Source organism: Pholcus phalangioides, unplaced genomic scaffold, assembly GCF_987345545.1.
Source record: "Pholcus phalangioides strain wild (caught in Gottingen) unplaced genomic scaffold, Ppha-v1.0 ptg000001l_1, whole genome shotgun sequence".
NCBI classification, from domain to species: Eukaryota; Metazoa; Arthropoda; class Arachnida; order Araneae; family Pholcidae; genus Pholcus; species Pholcus phalangioides.
The window spans coordinates 4,783,048-4,810,968 of record NW_028301594.1 but is presented as its reverse complement, the minus strand read 5'-3'; the positions used below and the strand labels follow the sequence as shown (position 1 = coordinate 4,810,968).

General features: G+C 37.4%; 1 protein-coding gene across 1 annotated transcript; it reads left to right on the top strand.

Annotated features, from left to right (window-relative positions):
- Positions 1–15,470: 15,470 nt before the first annotated feature.
- Positions 15,471–21,407, top strand: LOC149089721 (uncharacterized). Its single transcript, XM_089240062.1, has 3 exons — positions 15,471–15,721; positions 18,912–19,308; positions 21,217–21,407. Exons 1-2 carry the CDS (start codon positions 15,710–15,712, stop codon positions 19,239–19,241), a joined length of 342 nt encoding a protein of 113 aa, XP_089096188.1. The 5' UTR covers positions 15,471–15,709; the 3' UTR covers positions 19,242–19,308; positions 21,217–21,407.
- The last annotated feature ends 6,514 nt before the right edge of the window (positions 21,408–27,921 follow it).

Here is a 27,921-nt window from a genome sequence, read left to right as displayed (position 1 = left end):
AGCGTGATTCCATACTTGAAATAAGGCAGTTTATCATTTCCTGTGGCAATTGGTTCCACTCGTTCAGCAACGCTGTTTTCATTCCCTGGATGGTTCCCGGAGGGGGTGTTGCGAGTTGCAATTGTCCTCCCCAGACATGCTCTATAGGGTTAAGGTCTGGAGATCTGGCTGGTCAATCCATCCGGCGAATATCCTGACTCTCTAGAAAATCGTCGAGCGGAAGAGCTCTATGTGAAGAGAACGGTCGCACATTGATCCATACTCCAATCTCTATGCTGTCTGCACCATGATAAATTGATTCTCCTGTCCGTAGAAGTGAGCGGGACGCAAACAGCAGGTCTTCTTGCAAACAACCTTCTCTCATGAAGTCTTTTGGAAACAGTCACCCTTGATACACGGGTTCCTGTGGCTGCATACAAGTCACGAGAGAGCTGAGAAGCTGTAGCACTCCTGTTACGCCTCACTATAATCGGCAAATGGCGATCTTCTCTGGCCTTCGTGGCTCTTGGACGACCTTGCGCAGGCTTTCTCTCGATGGATCCAGTATCCTGGAACTGTTTCCATAAGTTACTCACGACGCTGGGCGTTAAATTTAACTCTCTACAAATCTGGACTTGAGATTGGCCTGCTTCTAGCCTCCCCACAATTCGCCACCTCATTCCATTATCTAAACGTTGGTGGTTACTCATTTTTACTGTTACAATTTGAAATTAACCGATTGCTGCAAAATAACACCAAGAAATTCGCCGAGGTGTGCTTGCGAACGAAATGCGTCTTAACTTACGCGCGATTATAAAGCCTGTTTCTCTACTGGCTCCGCCTAGACACACGTGTACGCTTACGTATTTGACGTACAAGATTTGCATTTTTGTCTAGAAGCAGTGGTTTTACTTTCAGTTCAGTTCTTTTCATGAAATTCGATAAAATATGCAAATTCTCTTAATTTATTTCCCCAGTGCACTTCCTCTTTAGAGGATCAGTGTCAGTAATGAGATAACTAATGAACACAAGAGCAGTAATGTGAATGCGAGCCGAGAGTCAAATGCGAGCCGATCTCCCCGTTAAAAAAGTCTCGCCACAGAGAGCAACAGTCCTACAACGATAAATCATTCAATCATAACACTTCACTCATAGTTAGAAAAACTGGTGGCAGAAGGCAGCACTACACATAACAAGCATTACAGAGAAACAAAAAACTTCACGACAGGTTTCACTACACGTACACGCACATTCCCGCAGGTACCGATTCGTTGGGGGTTCCGCGGGGGGGGGGGTGTGGGCGTGGTGCATGTGTGGTGTAGCAGTAGTAGGTAGGGCCTCCAAAAAATGGCTCGGGGATCCATGATGTTCTTAAGTCAGCCACCTCGTTGGGCAATTTGCCTGTTGTGGCGTCGTTGTATTTGTTGTATTTGAATGGAATTAACTGGCATGATTATGAACGGTGAAATGATTCTAGACCAAAATCAATTTTTCTAAAAGCGGGAAACATGACCAAGCACATTACGTTTGGTGAACAATTGCGTGGGTTTTTTTTTATCTGAGTAGTTTTATCAGGGTTCCCTATGGTAAATCCCGGTCACCAGGGACGTAATTAGATACTGTGTCAGCCGAAGCAAGCGCGCAAATTGGCTCCCCGTGTAGTGTACGTAGAAGGAGCAGTTAAAGGTCAAATTCGACGCCCCCCTCTGGTTCAGAACCCAGGGAACCTGACCCGCCTGTTCCCCCCCCCCCCCTAGTTGTGGTGCTGCTATCTCGGATGCCAATAGGGTCACCGATTTGGGAATTATCATTGACGAGCGGATTAGGTTTTCTGAACATTGTTCAGTGGTAGTAGAAGATCGAGTAGAATGCTCGGTTTCAATCTTAAAAAGGTCTCTTCACGTTCTCCTAAAGTCATTCTTCCGCTTTTCCGAGGCTTAGGACGAGTTACGCGTGCTCTTATTGGCACACAAGGCTTGAGCCATGAAGAGAGAGGCTTGAGTTTTTTGAAAATATTTGCATTAGAAGAGCGCAGATGTCGGGGAGATATGATTGAACTGTTTAAATTTACCAACAGGATGGATATAGCAACATGGACCATGAATACGCCGTCAATCGACTGCTTTGACAAGATGACACCAGTATCGATTTGTAAGGGCCAGTTCTAGGTGGTGGAAGGAATGTAGTTGCAGGGAATTTTCCTCTAATAGGGAAATGGAGTTAATTTAATGAAATAGCTTTCCTCTGGGGGTCGTGAATTCTAACGCAATTGACACGTTTAAAAAGAAATACAATACAATACACACTGGGGATAAATCGAGAAAATACCCATACTCAGATAAGACAACCATAATGTTTATATTAAAAACCAATGTATTTATATACCAATACAACCAATATATTTATATTTCATCATAATTGTCGGTTTTTTATTGCTCTTATTGGGTTGCTGTATTTTTGATATAGTTTAGATCAGTCTCCCAAACTTTTTGTTCCATCGCCCCCTTCATCAAAAATTTTTTCCTCTCATCGTCCCTCAACTCAAGTAAACCCATAGGATCCTATGTTTAATCAGTAGCTTCTATCGCCCCCTTGGACCATTCCATCGCCCACCAGGGGGCGATATTGCCCACTTTGGGAAACACTGGCTTAGATATACATTCGACAACCATATTTTTATGAGCATCTTTTTTTTTCAGACACTTCGTTGGCTATTTTATCTGTTGTGGCCTTTGTATTCTAATTTCCAAATATGGCTTTCGATTTATGTGACTTAAGTGACTAATATCTCACCAGTGAATTTGGACGAATTTTGAATTTCGATATTCCCTTAAATATAGATTAGAAAAAAAGAATCTAGAAGAATTACGAAATTTAAATATCTATCCAAAATTGGATTCAGAAAATTCGTTTCAACGAATGTTTTAATTAATGCGAATGGGATTATAATAATTTCTTTTCATATTTATCCCGTTTCTCCAGAGAAAAACCTACGATTATTGCATGTGATATTTTCTTCTTCAATTTACTTCATTTTTTTTCTGTAATAAATTTCGATTCTTGTAAAGGAAGTGATTAAAAAAAAAGAAAATGGCCGCGTGAAGAAGCAATTAGTGAACGGGGCGTGGCACTTTCGTTAAGGTACAAAATTAAACCCCACTTTTTCTTAAATGTCCTTCACGAATCATTGGCGCATTTTTTATCGCTTTCTTTCTCCACATAATCGTCCTTGTATCTTTTTTGTCTTTCAACTTGTATATTGAATATGTATTATTATTATTTTTTTAAAGAGCTCGCATTGTAATTTTACATTTCTTTTTTGTTATGCTTTGCTTACAAAACCGCGCCCTCCGCAGCCAGATGGTCAGTTTAAGCGTAAAAACCCCTCATACAGATAAGTATGACGTCACGGAGATTCGCTTCAAGGTTGATGCATCTAATCTGTTTGGATTGATGATACACACCTCGTTATTTATCAGTACCACTGATAAAAAAAATGTACCGAAACTAATTATAATATGTATTGATCTGTCGATTGTTGCTGTTAACCTTATTATTGAAAAGAGACTCACATTCGATCGGGTTCCTTCAAAAAATTTGATTGATGCTTCAAGGCAGGAATGTCTTAGAAAAGAATCAAAGTTATAATTTTTGAAATATATTTTAAACGTGATGGAAAGTCATTGTACAGGGTAGTAAGCTGAAAGGCCCTAGGCGACATTTTGCTGACGAACCGGTGATCCTAGAGCAGTGATTCCCAACGTGGGCGTTAACGTCCCCTGGGGGCGATGGAATGTTCCGAGGGGGAGCGGTAGAAGCTACGAGTATAAAATAGTATTCTATGGGTTAGGTTGCGTTGGGGGCGGTGGGAGAAAAAATTTCTGAAGAAGGGGTTGATGGGACAAAAAAGGTTGGGAAACTATGGTCTGTAGCAGTAATTCCCAACGCGGGCGTTAATTTCACCTTGGGGGCAATGGAAAGTATAAGGGGGCGGTAGAAGCTACGGGTGTAACATAGGATCCTATGGGTTTACTTGAGATGGAGGGCGATGAAAGATAAAAACTTCTGAAGAGGGGGGCGATGGGAGAAAATATTTCTGAAGAAGGGGGCGATGGGACAAAAAATTCCTGAAGAAGAGGCGATGGGACAAAAAATTTCTGAAGAAGGGGGCGATGGGACAAAAAGGTTTGGGATACCATGTACCAGAGACATACTTCCAATTAAAAAAGTATCCAAATAATGTGGGAACCTCAGATACGCCATTCATAGTGTTGGAGTTAAAGAGAGCTCTTTATAACTGAGCTTTTGAGTGTCCGTATAAAAAGTTAGTTTTTTTTATTTTAATAACTATACAAGTCCTTGCAATACGAATGACGTATATTGTTATGTGTATAGGTCTACACGTTATTTGGATAGTTTTTTCAGTTACGAGTAGGATGTATAGTACTCGTAAGTATGCATTTAGGATTAATGGATCGCCAGTAAAAATGTGGGCTAGGGACTTTCCTTACTACCCGGTATATACACACACCCTTTATATTTGGGAACCATTGGTGATAGAAGCACACTGTCAATTAGAAAAAGTAATTAAATTATGTGCCAAATATTAGCCGAGATATTCGAGTTCAAATCAGCAGAAAATGAGCGGGAAGAACAGCGTATATTAAGGAAAACTCGAAAAAAAATATTAAAGATTCTTGAAGTTGTTCGTTAAAACTTTTCTGCATTCTGATTTGCTCCCGCCCCTAACTTTCAATGAGCAATATTTCGGCACTTAGAAACATTGCGTTTTTTTTTGTTTTGTTCAGTGAAAATATAGAAATCGTTTTTTAATTGAAAGTTAAAGGATAGGGGAGTTCAGTATGAAAAATAAACTTTGTATCTCACCATATATACGGACCCAAATACGAGAAATGACATCATTCTATGTATCTGTAATCTCATATCAACGTAAACATTCCATTGGAAGAGCACAGATGTCGGGCGGTTATGATCGAAGTGTTCAAAATGTTCAACGGGATGTATAGGGTGGGCCATGAATTATTAATACAGTCGAATTCCGTTTTAACGAATACCGTTGTAGCGAAAATCTCGTTTTAACTAACACTTTTCTACTCCCCCAGATAAATTTGCATAAGAACAATGCAAAGATCTGGAATTCCTGTACAACGAAGTTTCGTTTTAACGAAAGGGGTTTCTCCTGTCTCTTGGAGTTTGTTATAACGGGATTTGACTGTATACCGTCAATGTGACGACTGATTTTACAATGGGGTGCACCAATTGGTAAGGAACAATTTCAGGTTGTGTCACAGGGAGTTTTTTCTCTATTAGGGTTGTGAATAAATTGAACAGCTTACATCCGGGGGTAATGAATTCTCAAACAACTGACACGTAAAAAATAAATACGATACGTATTGGGATAAATCAAGAAGATATTCATAATTAGATAAGACAACCATGATTTTTTTATGGGCAGTACATTTATACTTTATCATAATTATTGGTTTTTTTTATGGCTTTTATTGTGTTGCTGTATTTTTTATGTAGTTCAGATATGGATACGACATCCATATTTTTATGGGCACCTTCATTTTCATCTACTTCATTGGGCATTTTGTCTTTCGTTGCCTTTGCATTTGTATCTGAAATGCGTGTGAATACTTTTGCTAATTAAAAGTATATTTCTGTAAACAACGGTTGAGAAGAAAAATGATGTGTAAGGATGTGCAAGATATGGGAATCACAAAGCGATAGGGAGTTACTCCACACTAACTTAAATAGGATTGCAGCATGGGCAAATGAATGGAGCATGACGTTTAGCATTGACAAGTGCCTGGTCGCTCATTTTGGTTCGAACAACCCCCCGGTTCTCTTACGAGTTGAATGGTGTCACTATCCCGGATGCAACTAGGGTCACCGATTTGGGAATTCTCATTGACGAGCGGCTTTGGTTTTTTGAACATGGTTCAGCAGTGGTCAAAAAATCGAATAGAATGCTCGGTTTCATTTTCGAAAAGGTCCCTTCGCGTTCTCCTAAAGTCATTCTTCCGCTTTTCCGATTCTTGGTTCGTCCTGGGCTGGAGTATGCTGTGAGGTGGAGACCATACCTACGGAGACATAGACTTGGTTGAAGGGGTGTAGAGAAGAGCTACGTGCGTCCTTATTGGCCGTGCGAAGAGAGACTTCATTTTTTTGAATATGCTTACATTAGATGAATGCAGGTGTCGGGGAGATTTGGTTGAAGCGTTAAAAATTTTTCAACGGGATGGATAGGATGGACCATGAACTTTTAGTACACCGTCAATCAACTGATTTTACAAGGGGACACCAGTACCGATTGGTAAGGGACAATTCCAAGTTATGGTGTCGCAGGGAATTTTTCTCTAACAGGGTTGTTAATAAATGGAATAGCTCATACCCCCGGGGTAAATAATTAGTAAATTCTAATATAACTGTTTAAAAAGAAATGCGATAAACATGTTGGGGTGAATCGAGAAGCTATCCACACTTAGAATAAGACAACCGTACGTATTCCTCATGGGCATTGCATAATACTTTATCATGTATATATTTTGCTTGTAATTGCATTTTCAATTGGGTTGCTGTATTTTTGAAGTATATGACATCCATATTTGTTATGGGCATCTTTTTATCAGCCACCTCGTTGGACATTTTTCTTGTTGGGGCATTGCTTTTTGTATTTGTATATGACTTTACATCACGTACATCATTCCATAGATGCAAAATTAATTTCGATGTACAGTATTTATTTATTACTCCCCCTTTTGTTTTCTATTTGTCTGTTCTATCTTTGAAATTGCATTGTCCATTGATACTTCATGTGTTCATACCCGCGTTCATCAGTACAGATCCACGGGAATCTCTTGATGAATTTGTTTTTCCACATTATTATGTAATATTTTTATCATGTTAAATAAAATTTTCACAAAAAAAATATCGTGAGATTTTTTAGGTTTTATTCAGGTGATGACACCACAAGTATTTCTCACTGTACTTAATACAGTACTTTATATCGATACTTCTCTGACCATTCATCGATGAGCGACTCCGGCGTTATTATATCGGAATATTCCAGTGACATAATGGAAGTCCGTAACGGGGATCATATTCATTATGCGGTAATGATGTTTAATACGTCTTCACTTGACCACAAAATGATGCTACTGAAGTAACATAAGAGAATGCGGTTATTTTCGACAGAGAAGAGAGTGTATTTTCAAGGATAATAATTACAATAATAATGATACACACAAGGAAAAAGAAATGAGTCAAGGCTGCGGCTTTTCGATAAGAGCATTAGCACGATGATCTGTAAAACAAAAAAGAACATCTATTAAATATCAAATTATGTTTGACATTTCCATCGATTTTTCACTCTTCCGAGAAAATTCTCCAGAGATTAATCGTTAACCTATTTATTGATTCAGGTTCGTATATCAACATCGAAAACAATACACGTGACAAATTATTCAAAAACATCGATTCATTACAATAATACTGTCCATTAATTATTTCCGTTTAAAATTATGATGAATAACATTATATAATAATGTGGTAAATTGAATTAAGAGCACTTTTTCCTTCATCGCAATAACCTCATTTCCATTTAAATCAGCAAGTGGTATTTCAACCTGGGCTTTTCTGGGATATTCTAAGGGAGCCACAGGTGAAATTCAAGTGAAAGGGGGAACCATAGTAGGTAAATAAGGGCAGCCGCAGAGACGTATGAAAAAAAAAAAATGCGAAGCATTCAAGAGCAATATGGTGAGGAAAATGTGCGCTATTGTTGGAACCCATAGAACCTCTTTTGTCTAGCCTAGTTAGAGCTTCTCCTTCTATAGGGATTCCTGACCTTGTCTGTAGCCTACCCTTGGTTACCTGTCATGGTTCCCCATTTTAATTGATTTTCATTTGGCTCTCCCTTATAACATCCCAAGGATGCAATGAGTACCACGTGGCCCCGGATGAGAACCAATAGTTTAGCTAAAATGGAATCATTCCGGGAAAAACTAAACCTCCTTCAAAATTCTATATCTTTCTTAATAAAGTGCAAAACACGCGTAGTTATTTGCATACATTCATACTTATTATAATATACGTACACCCTGTCCTCAAAAATCCAATTACAAAGTTGTTGCTCGGTCTCTTCTGAGGCTAACAAAAAAAAGTTGGGAAAAAAACCGCATAAACTCTAACTAAAATCGATTTTTGCCTTCATTTATGCTGTTTTTCTCAGATTTCTGAATTCAAAAACATCTCTGCGAATATTGCACTTAGATACGTAGAATTTTTTTGTTGGCCTCAGGAGGTGACAGGGCAATAACTTTCTGATTGGGTTTTGAGCCCAGGGTGTCCGCATAAAATTAATTATTTTTCATTTCCATAGCTATACAACCTCTTGCAACATGAATGACATATCTGAGGTCCACAAGTTGTTTGGATACTTAGTTATGGAATCAATGGTTCACTAGCAATTAGCGGGTGCGAGGTTTTAACAATGCATCCTATATAATGATCTGAGGGGGAGGAGCAGGCCAACAACATCTATAGAAGAAGGCCTCCGCACGAAGCTCGCGATGTCACGGATGTAGGTCATTTCACCTGTAGCCATTGGATATAGCAGGCCAACGCATGCGATATCTTTACATTTTTTTTCAGTATATTCAATGACTATAGTTGAAATGGTGACGTCACTTCAGTGACGTCACGAGCTTCGCCGGAGGCCTTCTACTATAGATGGTATTGGCCAGGCACAGAATCCCTAGTAAAGGAAGGGACGCAAATTATTAAGAATGTTTAGGTTCAATTACAATAAGGTTCCGGGGCTCTAAAAATGCTCAATTCAAGGGCCCAAAATAAATTATTTTTTTAAGGTTATGCTAGTTCGAGCGCAGTCTATGGGATATCGGGATTCCATGATACAATCAATTCCCGTTTTAACGAATACCGTTAAATCTGAAATATATATATATATATACTTTTATAATGAAATTTCGTTGTTAGAAAGCGATTTCTCCGGTCTCTTGGGGTTCGTTATAACGGGATTCAACTATAATAACATCTGGCACTGATTTCTCGAAAGTCAGTATGTAAATCAGTAGGCGGTACTCGATACCATTACTACAAGTAAAAAAAAAGTGGGAACTCATGATGCTGTTCAGACATGGCACCGACTGTGTATTTAAAATAGAATTTTATTAATAATACAGCCCACGAGTCTTATCTGATAAAGTTCCGTTTGCAAGTACAGCGACGACACGTCCCGTCTAGTAAAACGGGACTCATGGTAAACTGGTATCGGTAAAATGAGACAACAGTTTTTCTTCCCCGCATAGCTGGTTGCGAAATGCTCAAAATATCGTTCCTTCTTTTCTATTCTAAAACGATCCTTTTTTTTTCTTTGAGCTAAAATCCTGCATTTTTGTTATTCAGCCTTTGTGAGGTGTTAGAATGGAACTGTCAAATGTAGGTGCACAAATCTCGATTTTTTTGATGTATACAATACGTTTCTTACGTACATCCTTGAGAAAGTCTCTCAGTAAGCTGGTGATTCGTCGGAAGGAGAGGAAAAAAAATTTGAATCTGGCCAACACCGAAAGAAACTAATCAAGAGCTGAAGGAAAGGGCTTTTTTTTCCCCGTCATACATTTGCCTCACATTTCACATGTGCTGTTGTTAAAGCTCTACACGTAATTGGGGTAGAGAAGACTTACATCACAATATCATGAAGAAAATATGTGACAAAGCAACTGCAACGATTCGTTTGGATAAAGTTGCGTTTTGCCGGCGACATTGTTATTATCAGCAATAATCCAGATGAATTAGAAGAAATGATACAAGAACTTGCGAAGGCAAGTATTGAGGTGGGTTTGAAAATTAATCTGCAAAAGGCTAAATCTATGTTCAACTCCTTTGCGTTGAAGAAGACGATTTTGCTCAACAACACGGAGATAGAAGAAGTAGAAAGTTATGTATACCTGGGACAAGAAATTACCATGGACAACGGAATCATTAATGAACACTTTTGGCAAAAACTGTGTAATTCTGAAGAGACACATGCCATTATGCCTGAAAAGAAAAGTTTTTAACCAGTGTGTGTTACCAGCACTGACTTATGGAGCTGAAACATGGACACTCGCAAGCAAGCCAAGCAACAAGCAAGCTTACAAACAACATGGGCCCAGCGTCAAAGGGGTAGTTGACTCATCTAATGTATATATGTATATATGAATTGACATCATTATCATCGTGCCCCCCCCCACAGGATAAATTTTCAAAAATGGCCCCCCATCGGGCATAGATCCCCCCCCTCTCCGCCTATGCAATACAAAGGTTACAAACAACACAAAGGAGCATGGAAAGATGTACGTAAGGCATCACAAGAAGAGACAGAACACGAATGACTTGGATAAGAAGCCACACAAAGGTATATGATATCATGGAAAGAATTAAACGTCTAAAATGGAAATGGGCTGGACATATTGCAAGAAAAAAGACAGGAAAACAGATGGACCATAAGTATTCTAGATTGGTACTCCCGTGGTGTATAAACGTCCGAGAAGGCGTCCCCACGCAAGATGGATCGACGAGATCAGGAAAGTGGCTGGAATCAGCTAGATGTTTAAAGCATCAGATAGAGAAAAATGGAAAAATTTAGAGGAGACCTTCATCCAGCAGTGGATTGAAAATGGTTGCGGATGATGATGACATTTGCTTTCATTTTAGGAAGGCATTGCAAAAGAGCAGCTACACACGTACAGTGAATGGAAGAGTGATGATACAGTGACCACAGCGAATACTACGGACTGATTACGACATCAAGTACGGAAATGTTTGTCAACAAGAAAGACGGGTGTGAGATAACCTTCTAGCCTCCTACACAGTCTTGCAGCCTGAAAACGATAACTTACAGGGGGGAAAAAAATTGTTAAACCTGAGCTTCTCAGAATGCGCAAAAAAAAATCTTTCGACGGAAACAAGACAATATAATCCAATGTCCCGATAGCTATAATTGAATGTTTCCTATGTTATGATACTGATGCGTTCCATTCTGTACAATAGTGATAACAATGCCGAAAATGATAACATTATCCGTGATTATAATAAGCGGCGTCAAATGTATCTGGCAGCATTCAAATGCGGAGTCTTCGGGAATGACTGGTTCAATTAATACGCAGTAAAAATATGAAATTTAGTATTGTCTGGACTTATTAAATGATATAGTAACTATGAATATAGAGTTATAATATGTCTATGAATAAGTAAATGAGAAAATTCTTTCAATCACTTCAAATAACGCTATCTCACTGCCATTAAAAGAAATGACCATGTCTATTGTATTCAAAGAATTCAAGAGTATAAATATGAGTTCCAAAAATGAATACATTCCCGAAGGATATTCCAGAATATTCTCAGTTATTCATGAGCTTCTCTCGAATGGTCATGAACAAACACAAGTTTCGAGTTATGGCTTTATGAAAGAAAGAAAGAAGGGAGCATCGAATCTTTTCGTCCTTCAACTCCGCGGTCATTCAGAATCAGATATAACATTCATACTCGAGGTCATACGTCAATAATATCCTCACGCCATGTTATTATTGCTCTATCACATTATTATATTATTACCACCATTACAGCGAGAGAGAGAGAGAGAGAGAGAGAGAGAGCTACCTTATAAACAATCTCATCGTATTTCTGAGGAATAGCATTTTTGATGTTAGGTACAATTCCAATACAGTGGAAATTCTCTCATAACGTCGATTGCAACAAAAACTTACACAAATTAGAACTAAATGATTAAATATGAGAACTGAATGTGATAATAATACGCATTAGAATGATTGCGAAAATTTTCCATTCTATTAATGCTCTCCTCTGATGCCTTACACACAAAAACCTACCCAGTAGAGCACACATGCTCAACCCATGTCCCGCGGGCCAAATGTAGCCCTCAGAATCATGTGATTTGGCCAGTGCCCTCAAAGCTAATTTTGTAAAAATGAACTAAGAGTGGAACATTACCAGATCATTTAATGTATCCGCGGTACAGTAACATAACACTTAAGTGGTTCACGGAATATTTTCAGATCAATTAAGTGACCCCGCGGCACATTCTCAGATTACTTAAGCAGTCCACGGCGCATTTATAAATCTGTTCACTGACTCGCGGCACATACACAGATCACTTAATCATCCCGCGACGAATTTATATACCTTTAGTGCCCGGCGGCACATTTTCATGTTTCTTCGGTGACCAGCGGTATATTTATAGATAACTTAAGTGACCCGTGACACGTTTGAAAACTAACGAAGTGGCCCGCACTCTCCAAAAACTGCATCCCCTTGCAGTAGTCTCAATAATAACACGAGGTAAACAACACCGAGATCATTACAACCTCAGTTTATCGGAAAAACAATAAAAAACGACTTAGATTTATGTATTTTACATATTTATTCGTACTTATTCTCACCTGTTTTGTTTTCAGCGGCTTAATTCATTATAGATTAGGGGCTGCCGAGGTCCTTGCCCTGTTTATGAGGGGCAGGCAGGAGCTTCAGACACGAGGTCTAATATGAATGTTATTGTAATTTTTTTTTACTCTATAGGGGGAAGGCTATGGAAAACTCTACGGGTCCACCAAAGACCACAGTCCAGGGATCAAAACCTTTTGATACTTAAATGAAATTACTCTCCTGCTTAGGAAAAATGGAAACAATTCATTTTTGGCAAAAATATAGATACAGGAATTTTGAAAATAAATTTGGAAAAATTTTCCAGCACCTCGGATTCCCGGAACCTTGAATTCTCATGACCATCCATTCCAAAAACATGACGATTTTTCCCCCCATAAATTCAGATAAATAGCTAATCCCTAAGCCATTTTAAAAGTCTTGAAAAGAAAACCTGCAAAATGTTTCTAAATATATAGATGAGGAAAAAAACACACACACCCATATTTAAAACGAAATACCCTTCTAGTATCAATATACTTTTTTGCATTCTCTCAAAAAGCTTCCCAACAACTTTCCAGGGTGTTGTTCAAAATGCCATTTATCGCTTTTGCATCTGCAAATCACTTGCCTTGATATTTTGCTTGATTCACAAGAAAACAAAGAAAAGATAGGGCTTAGACTGAACCTTATGGTGGTTGAAATAATAATTTGATATTTGTGAACTGGCTAAAAACCTCAAGTTCTCGGATCCAGTCAGAGGCCAGGAATTCGTAAAAAGGACTATTATTTGTTTTTTTAGATCTGGTCACTCAAGTAGCAGGTTGCTCATCTTGGACCTGAATTTTCAATTTCTGTTCAGTTGCTGGATCATATGCATGAATTCAGGTTTCGCCATCTGTGGTGATGTGTGTGTTAGAAATATATTTCTTAAATTCTTCTATGGAATTTCTTTCATATGAGAAACGGCACTCTCCGCAAATCTGTTTTTCTGTATTTTCCATCAAACTGCGGCACAGGATGAATTGCATTTTTCTTATCCTGAAAATCTTGATGCAGAATAGTTTTCACTGTTACTACTAGTAAACCACACACATGTACCTCGTCCATATTCCTCTGCTGAATTTCTCAGGAATTGGTACATGTTGGAATGTGTGTGTGTGTACTTGTTGTGATTCTAACGTGAAGTTTGTTTTTGTGTAATGCTTGTCATGTGTAGAGAGCGCTGCCATCTGCCAACAATTTTTCTAACCATGGGTGAAGTGTAATGATTGAATAATTGTAAGCCTGTTGCTTTCTGTGGCGAGAGACTTTTTGAAGGGCATATCGGCTCGCACTTGCACTTCGAAATTGGGAAGCACAGAAAGTCAACTTCAACCGACCACCGCTGTTTCGACGGTGGGGTTTGAACCCGACCACTCGACCACCACAGCAGCCATAGATTTTAACGCAGGTAAATTGAAATGCCCAGATATTGCTGAAGGTATGTAGTAATATTTTGATTTTCATATAAATGTTGAAACAATAACTGATAAACGTAGCCACAGTTTGGATGTTTGGGAGCCATTACAATTTCAGCAACTTTTCTCGGCATATGTCTCATCTTTAAGACATCTCCATTCATGTTCAAATTCCCAGCACTACAAGTTTCGCGTCTGTTCCCGAATGTAAAAAAGTTAATTCATATATAATTTTCATAGCGGAATTGTAGGCCCTGCTACAAATTAGAAAAAAAAATTATTTAATTAAATGATGAGATTTATTTTTTTTACTGCTCTTTTCACCCTGCCTCTTATAAAATCCTCCATTCACACCTATTCAGCATAGAAACATGAAATTTAACAGATTTTTAAAAGACTATGCATAGTGATCATAAAATTTCTTATATATGGCACCATTTACCTTTACTTTAAAATGTGGCTATCGCATCTTATTTCAACGTGCGTTTTTTTATGTCCTCATCCTCCAATATCCAAAGATCGAGGATTTAATAATTAAATCTAGAATTATCCTAGACGACGCGACACAGGTATATTCATTCAAAATAATTCTAGAATTATTGTGACACACACGCACGCACACACACATTTTTTTAAAAAAGAATCTCCCCTTGTTTCTGAAAGTGAAAATTTCGAAATTGCTGACGTAAGAAATCGGTCTAGGAGATATTTGATGCACCTAAATATCCAAATCGACCTCGGGATCATTTAAAATAAATGACAAGTATAGTCTAGACACCATTCAGACAATAATTTTCATACTTCCATCGAGAGTATTTGAATCAATTTTTACAGCTGAATCCGTACGTTTTTCAAGATAAAGACAATTTTTCAACATCGTAAGATATTCAAATTTCCAGCGAGGCCCGATAACACGTAGATTCAAACATAAGTCGAATTACAAAAAAATAAATAAAATGAAAACCTTATAAATTTAGTAACCTCATTGACATGCCAAGAAAGTGAAAGCTTTGTACCCATTATTTCAATTCAGCCTAACCTTGGCATTATCCGAGATCTCCGTTCATGGCTATTAATGGCCGGGGGGATACGATCATCTTCTTAAGACCGAAAATAAGCAAATAAAAAATCTGAATCAGAGTGCTATAATTTGTCTTCGGCAGTGACTGTCCTTGATCTTCCTCTTGGGTTGCGCAACAACAACAACAACTACTAACGAGAGCCCATCCGAAGGCCGGAGGGGGCTCTTAACAATTAGATACGAAAACTGCCCTACGTGACGATATTTTAATCAAGGCGTCTCCCAGAATTCAGATGGCCTGGCCATCCTCTCTTTTTTAGCACTTTCTACATAACAAATAAAAATAAAAATTATATGTATGTATAATGCCTATGTATATCGATAAAGGGAGAGTCGGGCTTCGAGTCCTTGAATGTTAACCCTTTCACTGGGAAAAAAGCAGAACCCACGCGGGGCCCCTCGCTTTTTTTTAGTTCTTGTTCTGTTATATGATTATCATTATTCTGAATGCATAAGAAGATGGATAGGCAGATGAGGACGACTCTAGCTCTAATGCCCACGGGGCATTTTGGAAAGGAGTAGACAGAGAGAAGATGGGTATTGGGCTAAAATTTCGGTAGGATGTCAAAGAACCAATCATCTTCAAGGACAATTTTCTACATGCAGTAACTTGGAGACACGACCATATAAAACCGTTTAACGATCATTCAGTAATTTTGTAGTAAGCCTTTTTTTTTTTCCTTCGGTATCCTTAAGGTTGTATTGAGCACAGATCATTATGAAATACTTGGTAAGTTTGATATTTTATTGATTCTTCTTTACTGAAATTTATTTACATTTTCACCATCGTTCATGGAGGATATAGAAAAATATTTTTAAAAAATTAATTTTTTGTGAAAAATTTTTCTCTCTGATTCTTTTATTAACGTCATATTTGACCATTGAAAGATAAGATTTATTTTAAGGACAAATTCAGAGTTGTGTCTGGGTCACCATAACCAGACGCGGGACCCGGTGCGAAAATAATTCCGGGGCCAGAGGCGTCTTATAATGTCGAGGACCCATATAGCTCCGATTTCACATATTCTGTGGGAAAGAGGGAATCAGCACATAAAAAAATTCATACATTATAACAAAATATACGAGAATGCTGTAAATTTCCCATATAAAAAATATAGACACAGTTAAATTTGAATTAGCAAAAATATTTAATGAAAATTTCTTACAGAAGTTTTTTAAAAATTGATTAAAGAAATAGTTTCAAAATCAATTAAAATTGCGATCTAATGAATAGAAATTGTCTGAGAACTAATGAAAATTCAGTATGGATGAATCAAGATTGAGAAAAATAATTAGAGATAATCTCTCATGAAAATTCAGAACAAATGAAAGAAATAATTGCAGAGTTGAAGGAATTCAGAATATACACAATTTAAATGAAAGAAATACTTCCACAATTGATGAAACTTCAGAATTCCACAATTGATGAAACTTCAGAATTCCACAATTGATGAAACTTCAGAATTCCACAATTGATGAAACTTCAGAATTCCACAATTGATGAAACTTCAGAATTCCACAATTGATGAAACTTCAGAATTCCACAATTGATGAAACTTCAGAATTCCACAATTGATGAAACTTCAGAATTCCACAATTGATGAAACTTCAGAATTCCACAATTGATGAAACTTCAGAATTCCACAATTGATGAAACTTCAGAATTCCACAATTGATGAAACTTCAAAAATCCACAATTGTATTCTGCAAATTTTTGAAGCAATGAATTTCAATATACCTGAACCTGAAGAAACTAAGTGCATCCATGAAGCTACCGCTTTTGCAACTTTGAACATTCCCAAATCGAAGATGCTTCCGTGAAATCCAGGGAAAATTCCATAAATTTCAATATACCAAATTGAAGGTTAATTCCAGACAAGGGAATCTGAGTGTTGAAATATAGTTACCATGGTTTTTTTGAAAGAAATGCCATATTATTTTCATTCATTTATATACAACCCTTGAGGGCATGAATACAATTATATTGAGTGTAAGTGCATTTTTATCCTTTTTACGTTTGGGGAAAATAGACACAAAGCATGTGTAAAAAATTAGCGTAAAGAAAAGCTAAAAAATACAGATGGATTCACAAATTACGTACTAAAAAGCAAATCGTGCACTGAAGGGGTCTAACTCTTTTAACATGGTGATTAGAGTGACCATACAAAAAAAAAACAAAAAAAATGGGACTGTTCCGGAAAATACGGAATTCGCGTATTTTCAACGAAGCCAACTTGACTTTTATTATTTTCACATCAACGATTAAAATTATCTTCCCAACTCAGAAATTACATTACAATAGTTTCGACTACAAATACGAATATTTATTTCTCATATTTGCCATATTTTTTTTAATTCATTGCAATTTGAAGTGGAACTTCATTTCCCTCGATTGGCGACTTTTAGGTGAATTTAGCACGAATCGGCAACTGTGCTTACTTTGTGCATTATTTTTGGCGATAATTGCCAATGTCCCGTATTTTCCCGTATTTCGAAGAATTTCTCGTACTTTCCTTGAGCAAATATGGTCAACTTAATGGTGATAAACTATGTTCTAATAGAAATCTCATTAAAAATACTAATTAACCACTGATTTATTTCAAATTTTCTACAAATGTTTTTGATTGCGTATGTCCTTCAATGCTGGTGTAAAATTTTACATATCTTGGGTACGTAATTTTTTGAAAAATTTCAAAAAAAAAGTGAAAAAATGTATTAAAAACAGCTTGCGCTCATGATAAAATACTATGACATCGATGCAATTGAATAAAAATATTGATTCAAAATATATAAGGGCCGTTCAAGTATTATGTCATCATCGATGGGGGGGAGGGGGTTTCCGATTTGCTGACTTTTGATGACAAGGGGGGAGGGGGGGTGTTTGGATAATGCTTACGTCAGCAATCACCCTTTATGAAAATATGAGTTAGGATTCAGAGGGGCAGAGCTGATGACGAAATTTTGCTGACAAGGGGGGAGGGTCAAAAATGGCTAAAAATTTGCTTACGTAATACTTGAACGGCCCCTAAAGAAAACTGCTCAGTTCATGGAATGAAGCAAAAACTTGAGAGATTTCATTGATTCAATCCTATTTAAAATTAAATTTAAAAATTTTTGAAATTAAAAATTTAAAAATTTTTGAAATTAAAAATTTAAAAATTTTTGAAATTAAAAATTTAATTTTAAATAGGATTGAGTCAATGAAATCACAAACTTTTGTTTCATTTCATGAACTGAACAGTTTCCTTTATATATTTTGAATCAATATTTTTATTCAATTGCATTGATGTCATAGTATTTTATTATGAGTGCAAGCTGATTTTAATGCCTTTTTTTTCAAAATTTTCAGAAAATTAAGTATCAAAGATATGTTAAACTTTACGCCATCATAGGATAGCACATGCAATCAAGAACACGCGTAAAAAACTTTAAATAAGTGAATGGTGGAAAATAGTATTTTTAATGATATTTCTATTAGACCATAATTTTTCGCCATATTAAAAGGAATGAGGCCCCTTAAGCTCCGCACCTGTGTGGAAAATTTCTTGACAAAGCCCGAAATTAATTTAATTCGGATAGCGTGAAAGTCTTTGACAATCTAAACTAGCATTACAAAGCTATAATTGCCAAAATTTTTGGCGGAAAAAACGTGCCTAAACAGAAGCACAAACTCCTAAGCATAGAATTTTGAAACCAGTAAACGTCATGGGCATTCCTCTAGAAATTATAAATTATTGTACGCCATATATTTTCTCAAAAAAAAAAAAAAAATTCAATTTAAGAAAGTAAAATGAAGATATATGTAGTAATACACGAACATTTTCCCATTTCTTCCAAAAGTGTTTTAGTAATTGCTCATCAAAAACCGTTTAAAAATCATATAATTTCACATATGCATTGTTATTATCTTTTCTCCACAGTTGGCATTCGCTTTCTTGGCCCTGGCAACTGGAGCCCTGGCCACATTCAAGCAGGAGGTCATCAAAGACTCCGATGAGAAGGTCAAGGAAGAGGTCGTCAAGGTCGTCAAAGTCGATCATAATCCTCAGTACAAGTACATCTACCCGTACTCCTACCCATACCTTTCCTACTACCCTACATCTTACTACAAGCCGGTCACCGGTCACTCTTACGCCTACAGCTCATACTATTATCCCCAGACATACAAGTACATCCCATACGCACACGCCTCACCTTACGCATACGCACCCTACGCAGCTGGCTACGTGCCGGTACAACCAGTACAATAAGCTTGTCGAAGACGTTGCATCTGGACTGAAACGATGAGGCTGGAACGTCACGGGTGACTGGTGAAAGGTATGCCGACAATCATTCTTGCATCATAAAAAAAATTATCATTTACTTTACTGTATAAGAAAAATCTGCCTTTAATTGAGGGAATTCCCAAAACCTTATAATCATATGTTCCTGTTCTAAGAGGTACGCGACGTGCATTTTGATAAGTAACATAAGGGGTCTGAGTATAGTCCGCCTTGGTTTATACATAGCCCTTCTTTGCACGATATTCGCTTCCCGTGAGCCACCCTGTATTATTTAGAGGCATTTCTCCTAGAAGTTCCTCAGGAATACGAACGTGGAGGGGTGTCTGGTTTTCACGTATTATTTCGGGCTTCACCCATTATTCAGGAGAGTGACCCTTTCTACATATTGAATTGATTTTTCCATCAAATTTATAGTGAACAAATATTGTATTAAAAAAGTAAGGTGAATATCCAATAAAACTTCCCTCTATATAGTAGGGGTTCTATGCAGGCTGTCTCCACATTATGCCCCCCCCCCCAACAAAGTGATTTTCTGGCCCACCCCCGGCCCAACTGGGAGTTACAACTTAGCAGCTTAGATATTAATAGGCTATACTTACTCCCGAAAATCATTGTATCCCACCTCATCATGTAGGTACTCTCCAGGCCATGTCTGGATGGTCCCCGAGTGATAACATGGCCGGGTTCTACGGGTAGTTCTGTTGGATTATATGAAAGTAGTCACTTATCTCACTTAAATGCTGTATTTCTTTACATCTCAATTTTTTCCCCAGCTCTCTGTGGCCTCCTTAGGCACCTGTCATAGCTACCCTCAAAATTTGATTTTCATCCGTTCCCCCCTTAAATATCCCAGGATCGCAAGGGGGGCCACGTGGGCCTCAGGTTGAGAAACACTGATCTACTGATCATTATAATTAGAATATGACGCTATAATCAGGGTTTTCCACCACATATTATAATAAAAATTGTCGTCTCGATGACTTCTATCGCAATTTACAGAAATCATATTCATTGGCACACCCTGTACCAATATGAACGTGCTAATTTCATATGATTAGAATTAGATTATTTATTTATTTTTTTTTTGTGGGGGGGGGGGTGACCAAATAAATTATCACCATGATCACAACGAAGGTGTAGGAATAAAACAAGCATTTCCCTTTAAAATTCTCAACAGTGAGTCATGATATATTATTCACTAACTGCACAGTAATCATCATAAAGTTATTGCTATGATTTATAACAATCGGGGATTTTTATTATATGATTTATAACAATCTTACACCTAATATATAAATTAGCTGATTAGATTGTATGATTTATGTTGTTTGAATTCAGATGATATCAATTTTGCCGATAGGCGGAGTGAAAGGTTTTCGACGTTGAAACAGAAAGGTTGAATTTTTGTGCGATTGTTTTTAATAATTTTTTTAAAGGTTGTTGAATACTTCAAAAAACTTTTACGTTCATTCACGAGACCCACGCACACAGTGTACAAGTTGCATGAAGAACGTTCCTTTATCCTGGAGTAACTCACGAACTTGTCATAAATTGTAACTTCAGCACTTGTCATAAATTTAATTAGTTTAAATCACCAAATTATTAAGAAAGAATAAAATTTAAAGTTTATCTTTCTTAATTTTGATGTGGTTTCTGTAGGCATAACAAGCTCTGAAAAATATACGGGAAAATTTTTTTCACCAATTTTTCCGTTGATATCTCTAACAGGAAGAGGAATAAAAAAAATAAATATTACGAAAATCAATTCAAATAAGAATCCGGCCTGTAAAAAGTGAATGATTGGATAATAATATCATCATTTCAATGATGATTTCAATTGTTGTAAAATTAATTTTCAGAGACGAATTATGTTCAAAGCCGTGGTATTTATTCAACTTACATTTATATAATAAACAATTTTTTTTTCTAATATTTGTTTCAGTTTTAGGCTGGAAACCCACGGATGTTTGAAACCGAAACCTGACAGCGTGTGAAACGCCATCTATGAGGCAGAAGAACAATCATTTTCATCTCTCAAGCTATTTTTTTTTTTCATTCTTCACCTCGGAATGCGTTTTTCTACTTTTATTTCTTTCCGGTTTTTTTACACTGCTATTAAACTTTTTCATTTCATCCTGAGTGTTTAATGATTTCGTTGTTTTAAATTAATCATGGATTAATGAGAGCATTTCCCATTCTCTGGAAATAACGTTTGATATCATTTTTATATCATCCCAATTAATTAATTGGGTTATTTCTTAATAACCCAATATGGGCAATATCTAAGTAGTTTAAAAAATAATAAAATATACAACCATGACGAAAATCGCACTACTAGTCCAGGATGGCTAAGAAATGACGCAGGGGTATGCACTGTTTGCCAATTTCAGTCGCCAACCCACAGGCCACAATGTCATATTTAGGATTTAGGATTAGGATATCATCCCTATTCTCTTATACCAAATCATGGAGGGGGTGGGAACTGCTATAGTGTCATCAGAGGCACACTGATGTACGGATGAAGATTCAAGGTCTTTTGATGCCATTATTCCCGAAAGCACATAGTTACTTCGATTAACCGAGTTTCGGGTTACCCAAAGAAATTTTCATAAATTCATTTTGAAAATTAGATACGCTAAAATCACGCGTATCATGACAAACTCGTTCAGAGAATGCCAAAGCGTTTAAAAGAGCTCTACGGGTTGTGAAGGTTTCACGTTTAAAAAGGGCGGCATCGCCGTTTGAGAAATCCGCTGGAATGATCATGAGGAGGTTCGAGCTACAGATTTGACCATTTGTCGCACCACGGTTATTATCTGCACAAGAGGTCTAACTAGACCTGGAGCTACAATTTATTGCCGATTCCGAACGGCAGCTTTTTTTACACTCACCGAGAAGTTGGTGCGCTAACCTGCGATAGGGATCATTTTCTCTGTGGTCATGTCACTGTTTCTGATGTGTACCCCTGCGTCAGGAAAGTTTCTGACAAAGACGAACCAGGTATCAAACTCGTGACACCTCTACACATCCTTTGGTATTTTAAGCGAGTACCACATCGACATGGGCTACCGCGCCCAACTGCAGATTTAACATCAGACCTTGTCCAGGGAAGGATAAAACTTTTTTTCCGAGGGGAGGTCAATTAGGAAAATAAATTTGAAACACTCGCTTGACTAAACAAGCATCTGAAGCCTGTTGTTCGAGAGCACCCTGGTGCTCTTTAAGCATTTAAGAGAGTGCCGTTGACAGAAGACATTGGATAACTTTTTCTTTTTAAAGCACCGTGTGTAATCTTCGATGTGTTTTAAACTGTGAATAGGTTGCGGTATTTCATGTAACTTTACCATATTCGTTTAATCATTTTGCTACACTATACGTTACTTTCAGCTAACTTTTGTGCAAATGCAATTTATACCTATTTATGGCTTCATTAACTTCATTCTGTAAAGTCCAGATTATTCGAGGTTTGGTTATCCGAGTTATGTCCGTTCACATTAGCTCAGCAAATCAGGGTCCTGCTGTATATGGATACGCAGGGTTTTGTTTGACATACGCTTACACGAGTTCTTCGGCGTTCACCATGTAAGCAGTTGAACTTACACAGCACACTCAAATCGATATTTAAAAAATTACACTTTTAATTAAGGGGCCGTTCAAGTATCACGTAAGCAAATTTTTAGAAATTTTTGACCCCCCCCCCCTTGTCAGCAAAATTTCGTCATCAGCTCTGCCCCTCTGAATCCAACTCATATTTTCATAAAGAGTGGTTGATGACGTAAGCATTATCCAAACCCCCCCCCCCCCCATGTCATCAAATGTCAGCAAATCGGAATCCCCCATCGATGATGACGTAATACTTGAACGGCCCTAATTAGCTATTAACAATAATTATTATCTGTTATTATTATCATAAATTGAGTATAATTATTACTATCAATTATCAATATCCCAAAAATCAAGCTATTGATATTCATAACAAAAAGTAATAGAAATTTCGGAAACTAAATTGAGTTAGATATCTGAGCTTGACGAATTTGTAGATTATTATTATTTTTTTTTTTTTGAACAGAACACTTTTAAACAGGGGTGCACAACCTCCGGCCACGAGCCAAATGCGGCCCGCAAAAGTTTCCATCGAGCCCGCTAAAGACGTTTCTGAAGAAAAGTATCAAACACACAATCTAGTCTGACCATATTTGCTTCAATTAAACTGACACTGCTCAACTCAACTATATTGACACTACTACGACTCTATGTAGCGCCCGTTGTGGTGGACGTATTTCATTGAAACTTGGTATATACTTATTTGGACCATGGGAGAAAGGTAACTGCTGTGAAAAAAAACCACTTTTTTACCTGGTGGTCAAAAATTGAACTATTTTTTACTGAATCTTGTAATACTCCATCAGAAGAGACGCTACCAGTGTACGCCACTACGCATCTAGACGCGTGATTCACGTACAAAAAATCAATTTTACTCCTCCAAATTTCGTTGAAGAGTGAAAATACTCCTAAAAAGTTTAGGTAATTTTTTTTCTAATTGGTGTATTTTTCTCACTAATAAAACAAAAAAATAACCTCTGTTTTTATAAAAATATCCCTTGAAATGTTGGAGAAATTAATCTTCAAAATTATATTTTCGGATAACACTGGGTGCTATATACGTCTGTGAATAGTGTCAGTTTATTTATAACCACCCTGTATTAATTCGCTGACGCTAGCACGCTTCAAACCAGTGCTTCCAAAACTTTTTGACCCAAATAGCCATTTTCAAGAGTAAAATTCTCTGTCGGAGTCCCTATAAGGCACCTTTTCTTTATTTAATCACTAAATTTACTGATTAATTCTTTAAGTGATTTTTAGAAATTTTCCTGACCCGTATTTTGACTGCCACATTGGAAATAAAAAATATTCGGGAACTCGAGGTATTCCGGGGTGACCGAAACGCAGCAGATCAAGTTTGACGAGACTGTAAGGGTTAATTTCCTTTTGCTGGAGTGGCACAGGTGCCGAACCACTGCCATAATATAAACAATGGAATTTCTCACCCAATTTTTCCAGCTCAGATTCCAATAATGCAATCTGTAGAAAATGGGCTTGACTTATTTTCTTTTTCTTTTCTTTTAAACCGAGCACAACTCAAGTCTATCACCATCTATGGGCGATTTACTACTTAGTGAGTTGTGCCGGAAGTGTAGCTGTGTGAGTGTACCCAACAGTCTGACTGCGTATGCAGTGTTGTGTTTTGATTTTTCAGTGCTGCCATCTATATTTCAGAAGTGAAGTGAGTGATGTGTTATGATTGAATTACAATTTGTACTGATTGTAGGTCTGTTGTTCTCTGTGGTGAGACTTTTTAAAGGGGAGATCGGCTCGCATTCGCACCTTAAAGTTGGGACCCACAGAAAACCAACTTCAGCCACCCACCACTGTGGCGACGGTGGGGTTACTTGCACCATCACCGTACATGCACCTCGTACACACATTTCTCTGTAGTGAAATGTACGAACTGGTACATAGAATATGTGTGTTCTGATTCTATGTGTGGCTCTATAGGCTCTAACGTATTTATGCTGTCAGAATCATGCTTATTTCGTGTTTTTGCTGGTGCTGTCATCTGCCATTCATATTTTAAAGTAAAGGTGGAAATTATGTTTGAATTTTCATATTACGTCAGAATCGTGTTGTAGGTCTGCCTGCTCTTTGTTGAGAGACATTTCTAAAGGTGAGACCGGCTCACACACACATATATTCATGCCTCCAAGTTGGAAACCATTAAGAACCAACTTTAGCCGACCACCACTGTGCGTCAATAGGTGTTCGAATCTGGATCCAGCACGATGCCCACACAACGGCACTACTTATGCTTTCTAAAAATTGAGCCCGAGATAGGATTTCGGAAAAATGGAAAGTATTCATGAATTTGATCGAACGAAATTTTTATGAAAGAAAAAAATGATTGCCATATATGCAGATAAGAAACGCTGTATCTGGTTGTAATTCACCAATTCGCTACTCAATAACACAAGTCTACGCTTGCATTCGCGAAACATTTGGAGATCACTAAAGTGCGATCACTTTATAGGAGATCACTTTGCAGCGCACTTATCAATAGTCTGTTCATGTGCCCACAAACTATAGATAGGTTCTTCTCGTTATTTGACGCACAAGTAAGATGCCATTAAGAATATTTCATATTTTTCTTAAGGTTCGTCGGTGACGTAATAATCATCCAACACCCTCCCCTTCCTTCAGCAAATCGGAACCGCCCCCCTCCCCGATGCTAACGTAATATTTTAATGACCCTTAAAATTGAATGGGTATGGACGAAATTTTTGAATACGTATATTCAAAACCGAAGAAATCCCTGTTTTTTTGTGAGCAAACAACTGTTCAATAAACAATTTAATCTTTTAATTTTGGAGTAATTTTTAAATTTTTGTTAAATTTATCGGGTATATATGAATTTATGCTAAGATAAAAATCGGGTATATATTCTAATTTATCAAGAATAAAAATTCTGTTTGATGGCTATAAAGTGTAATTTTATAGTATTCTGATAATCAAACAGTACAACAGTGTGCTATTAACGTATAAAATTTTGAAATTGTCAAAACGCTTGAAAATGACTTGGGCGTTGGAATATTGAATGGTTGTAAGCAGTGATGGTAACTCGTGGTAAATTTCCCATATTCGTGGAAAAAATTAGTCAAAATTTTCCCCAAGTGGGAAATTTCTTAGCATTTGTGGGAAATTTTGGGAGTTCATCAAACAAAAGAATTTTTTGAAAATAAAAGAAGAAATTAATGCAGTGCGATACTTTTCTATTGTAAGATACTTGATTACGTATTTCACCCGCTAGATGGCAGCACATTATTGCGGAATGCGTGGGAAACTAAGTCATAAGGGAAATTTTTGAGGGAAATTTTGCAGGAAGAGGTAACCACCACTGGTTATTAGGAAAAATCTTATCATGAAAATAAGTCTTCAGTTCCAAGGAATATATATATATATTTCTCTATATAATCTGCAAAAAATATATTTTGTTATCACGATTACAAAAGCATTCTTGCAATTTGAGAAAAATCTTTTTTGCTCAACTTCTTGAAAAACACTTTGAAAAGGCAATATTTATAAATCAGTCTATGGATAATAACGAAATTCTAGAACAGGGGTGCGCAACGTACAGCCCGCGGGCCAACTGCGATATGCCAAGGCGGTTCCCATCCGGCCCGTGAGACGTAATCCGATAGAAAAATTCGTAGGCTGACCATACATCCTTTATAAATATACGGGATATCGACAACTGCGGCTAAACAGAAATTGTGAAATGCAAGTAAAGTCGTCAATTATAGCCAAAAAATTTCCAATTACAGCCAAAAAATTGTCAAAGGCAAGTAAAAATTGTGAATTGCAGAAGAAAAAATTGTTAAATGCAAATGAAGTTGCCAATCAACGCTTAAAAAAAATTTCTAAATGGAAGTAAAGTTGTCAATTATAGCGAAAAACTGTCAATTACAACTTTAAGGCAAGTGAAATTGTCAACTATATTAAAAAATGGCAAATGCTAGTAAAGGTATCAATTATCATCAAAAAATTGTCAAATGCATTCAAAGTTGCCAATTTCAGCGAAAAGAATTCTAAAAGGCAAGCAATTCACCAAAACAAAAAAAAAATCCCTATATAAAAACGTTTACGTTAATACTATAGTATAAAAAAACGAACGTCTAATACGTTTTTAAATGGGATACTGGCTCACATTCACACCACGAAGTTGGAAAACCGCAGAAAACCAACTTCAGCCTACCAACACTGTCCGTCAACGGGAGTTCGAACGTGGATGCTAACGATGAGAGTGAAGCACGAAGCCACACGACCGCACAGCGGCATTAATGTATACCACTTTCTAAAAATTGAGCCCTGGATAGAATTTTTCCCCAAAACTTCAAAATACAGTCGTCCCTCGGTATTCGTGGGGGGTTCCGGGGATGACCGCGAATAACACAGTTTTACTTTTTTTAGGCATCCTGCTTTTTTGTGCTTTGTGCAGCAGAAGTAGGAGGGGCGTCCAGCGATTCCAGGAGATATTTTCTGAAAGAATATTATTTATAATGTTTGTTAGCCGTTTCTACTTGATTTCAATCAATTTTTTAGAGTAACTTACTGCACTCAGAGGCGCAATTATGGTTTTGCCGCTGCGAATTTTGCCGCCCTTCTCGATTCTGGATTACACTTTCCTCAAATTCACCACCCAGTGCTATATAATCCGCTTGGCTTCCTCCCTCCCCACTCCTGCAAGTACACCTGTCTGTGTCAGTTTTTGGATCACTCCCATGCTCACACACGCTTAAAGTCACCCTTTTGGTCACTCACATGCTTGCACACAGTTTTGGTCACTCGCACACTCTCTAGGTCCCTCTTTTGGTCGCTCACTGACATGGTTCCTTGCTTTATGGCTCACTCTTTTTATCATTTGCGTGTTTACACATGCTCTAGGCCATTGTTTTGGTCATTCACAAGCTTTTACCCAATCTAGCTCATTCTCTAGGTCCTGGTCCCATGCTCTGTACATCACTCTTTTGAAAATTCACATGCTTGCTCACGCTCTAAGTCACTCTTTTGTTCGGTTACGTGCTTACAAATGGTC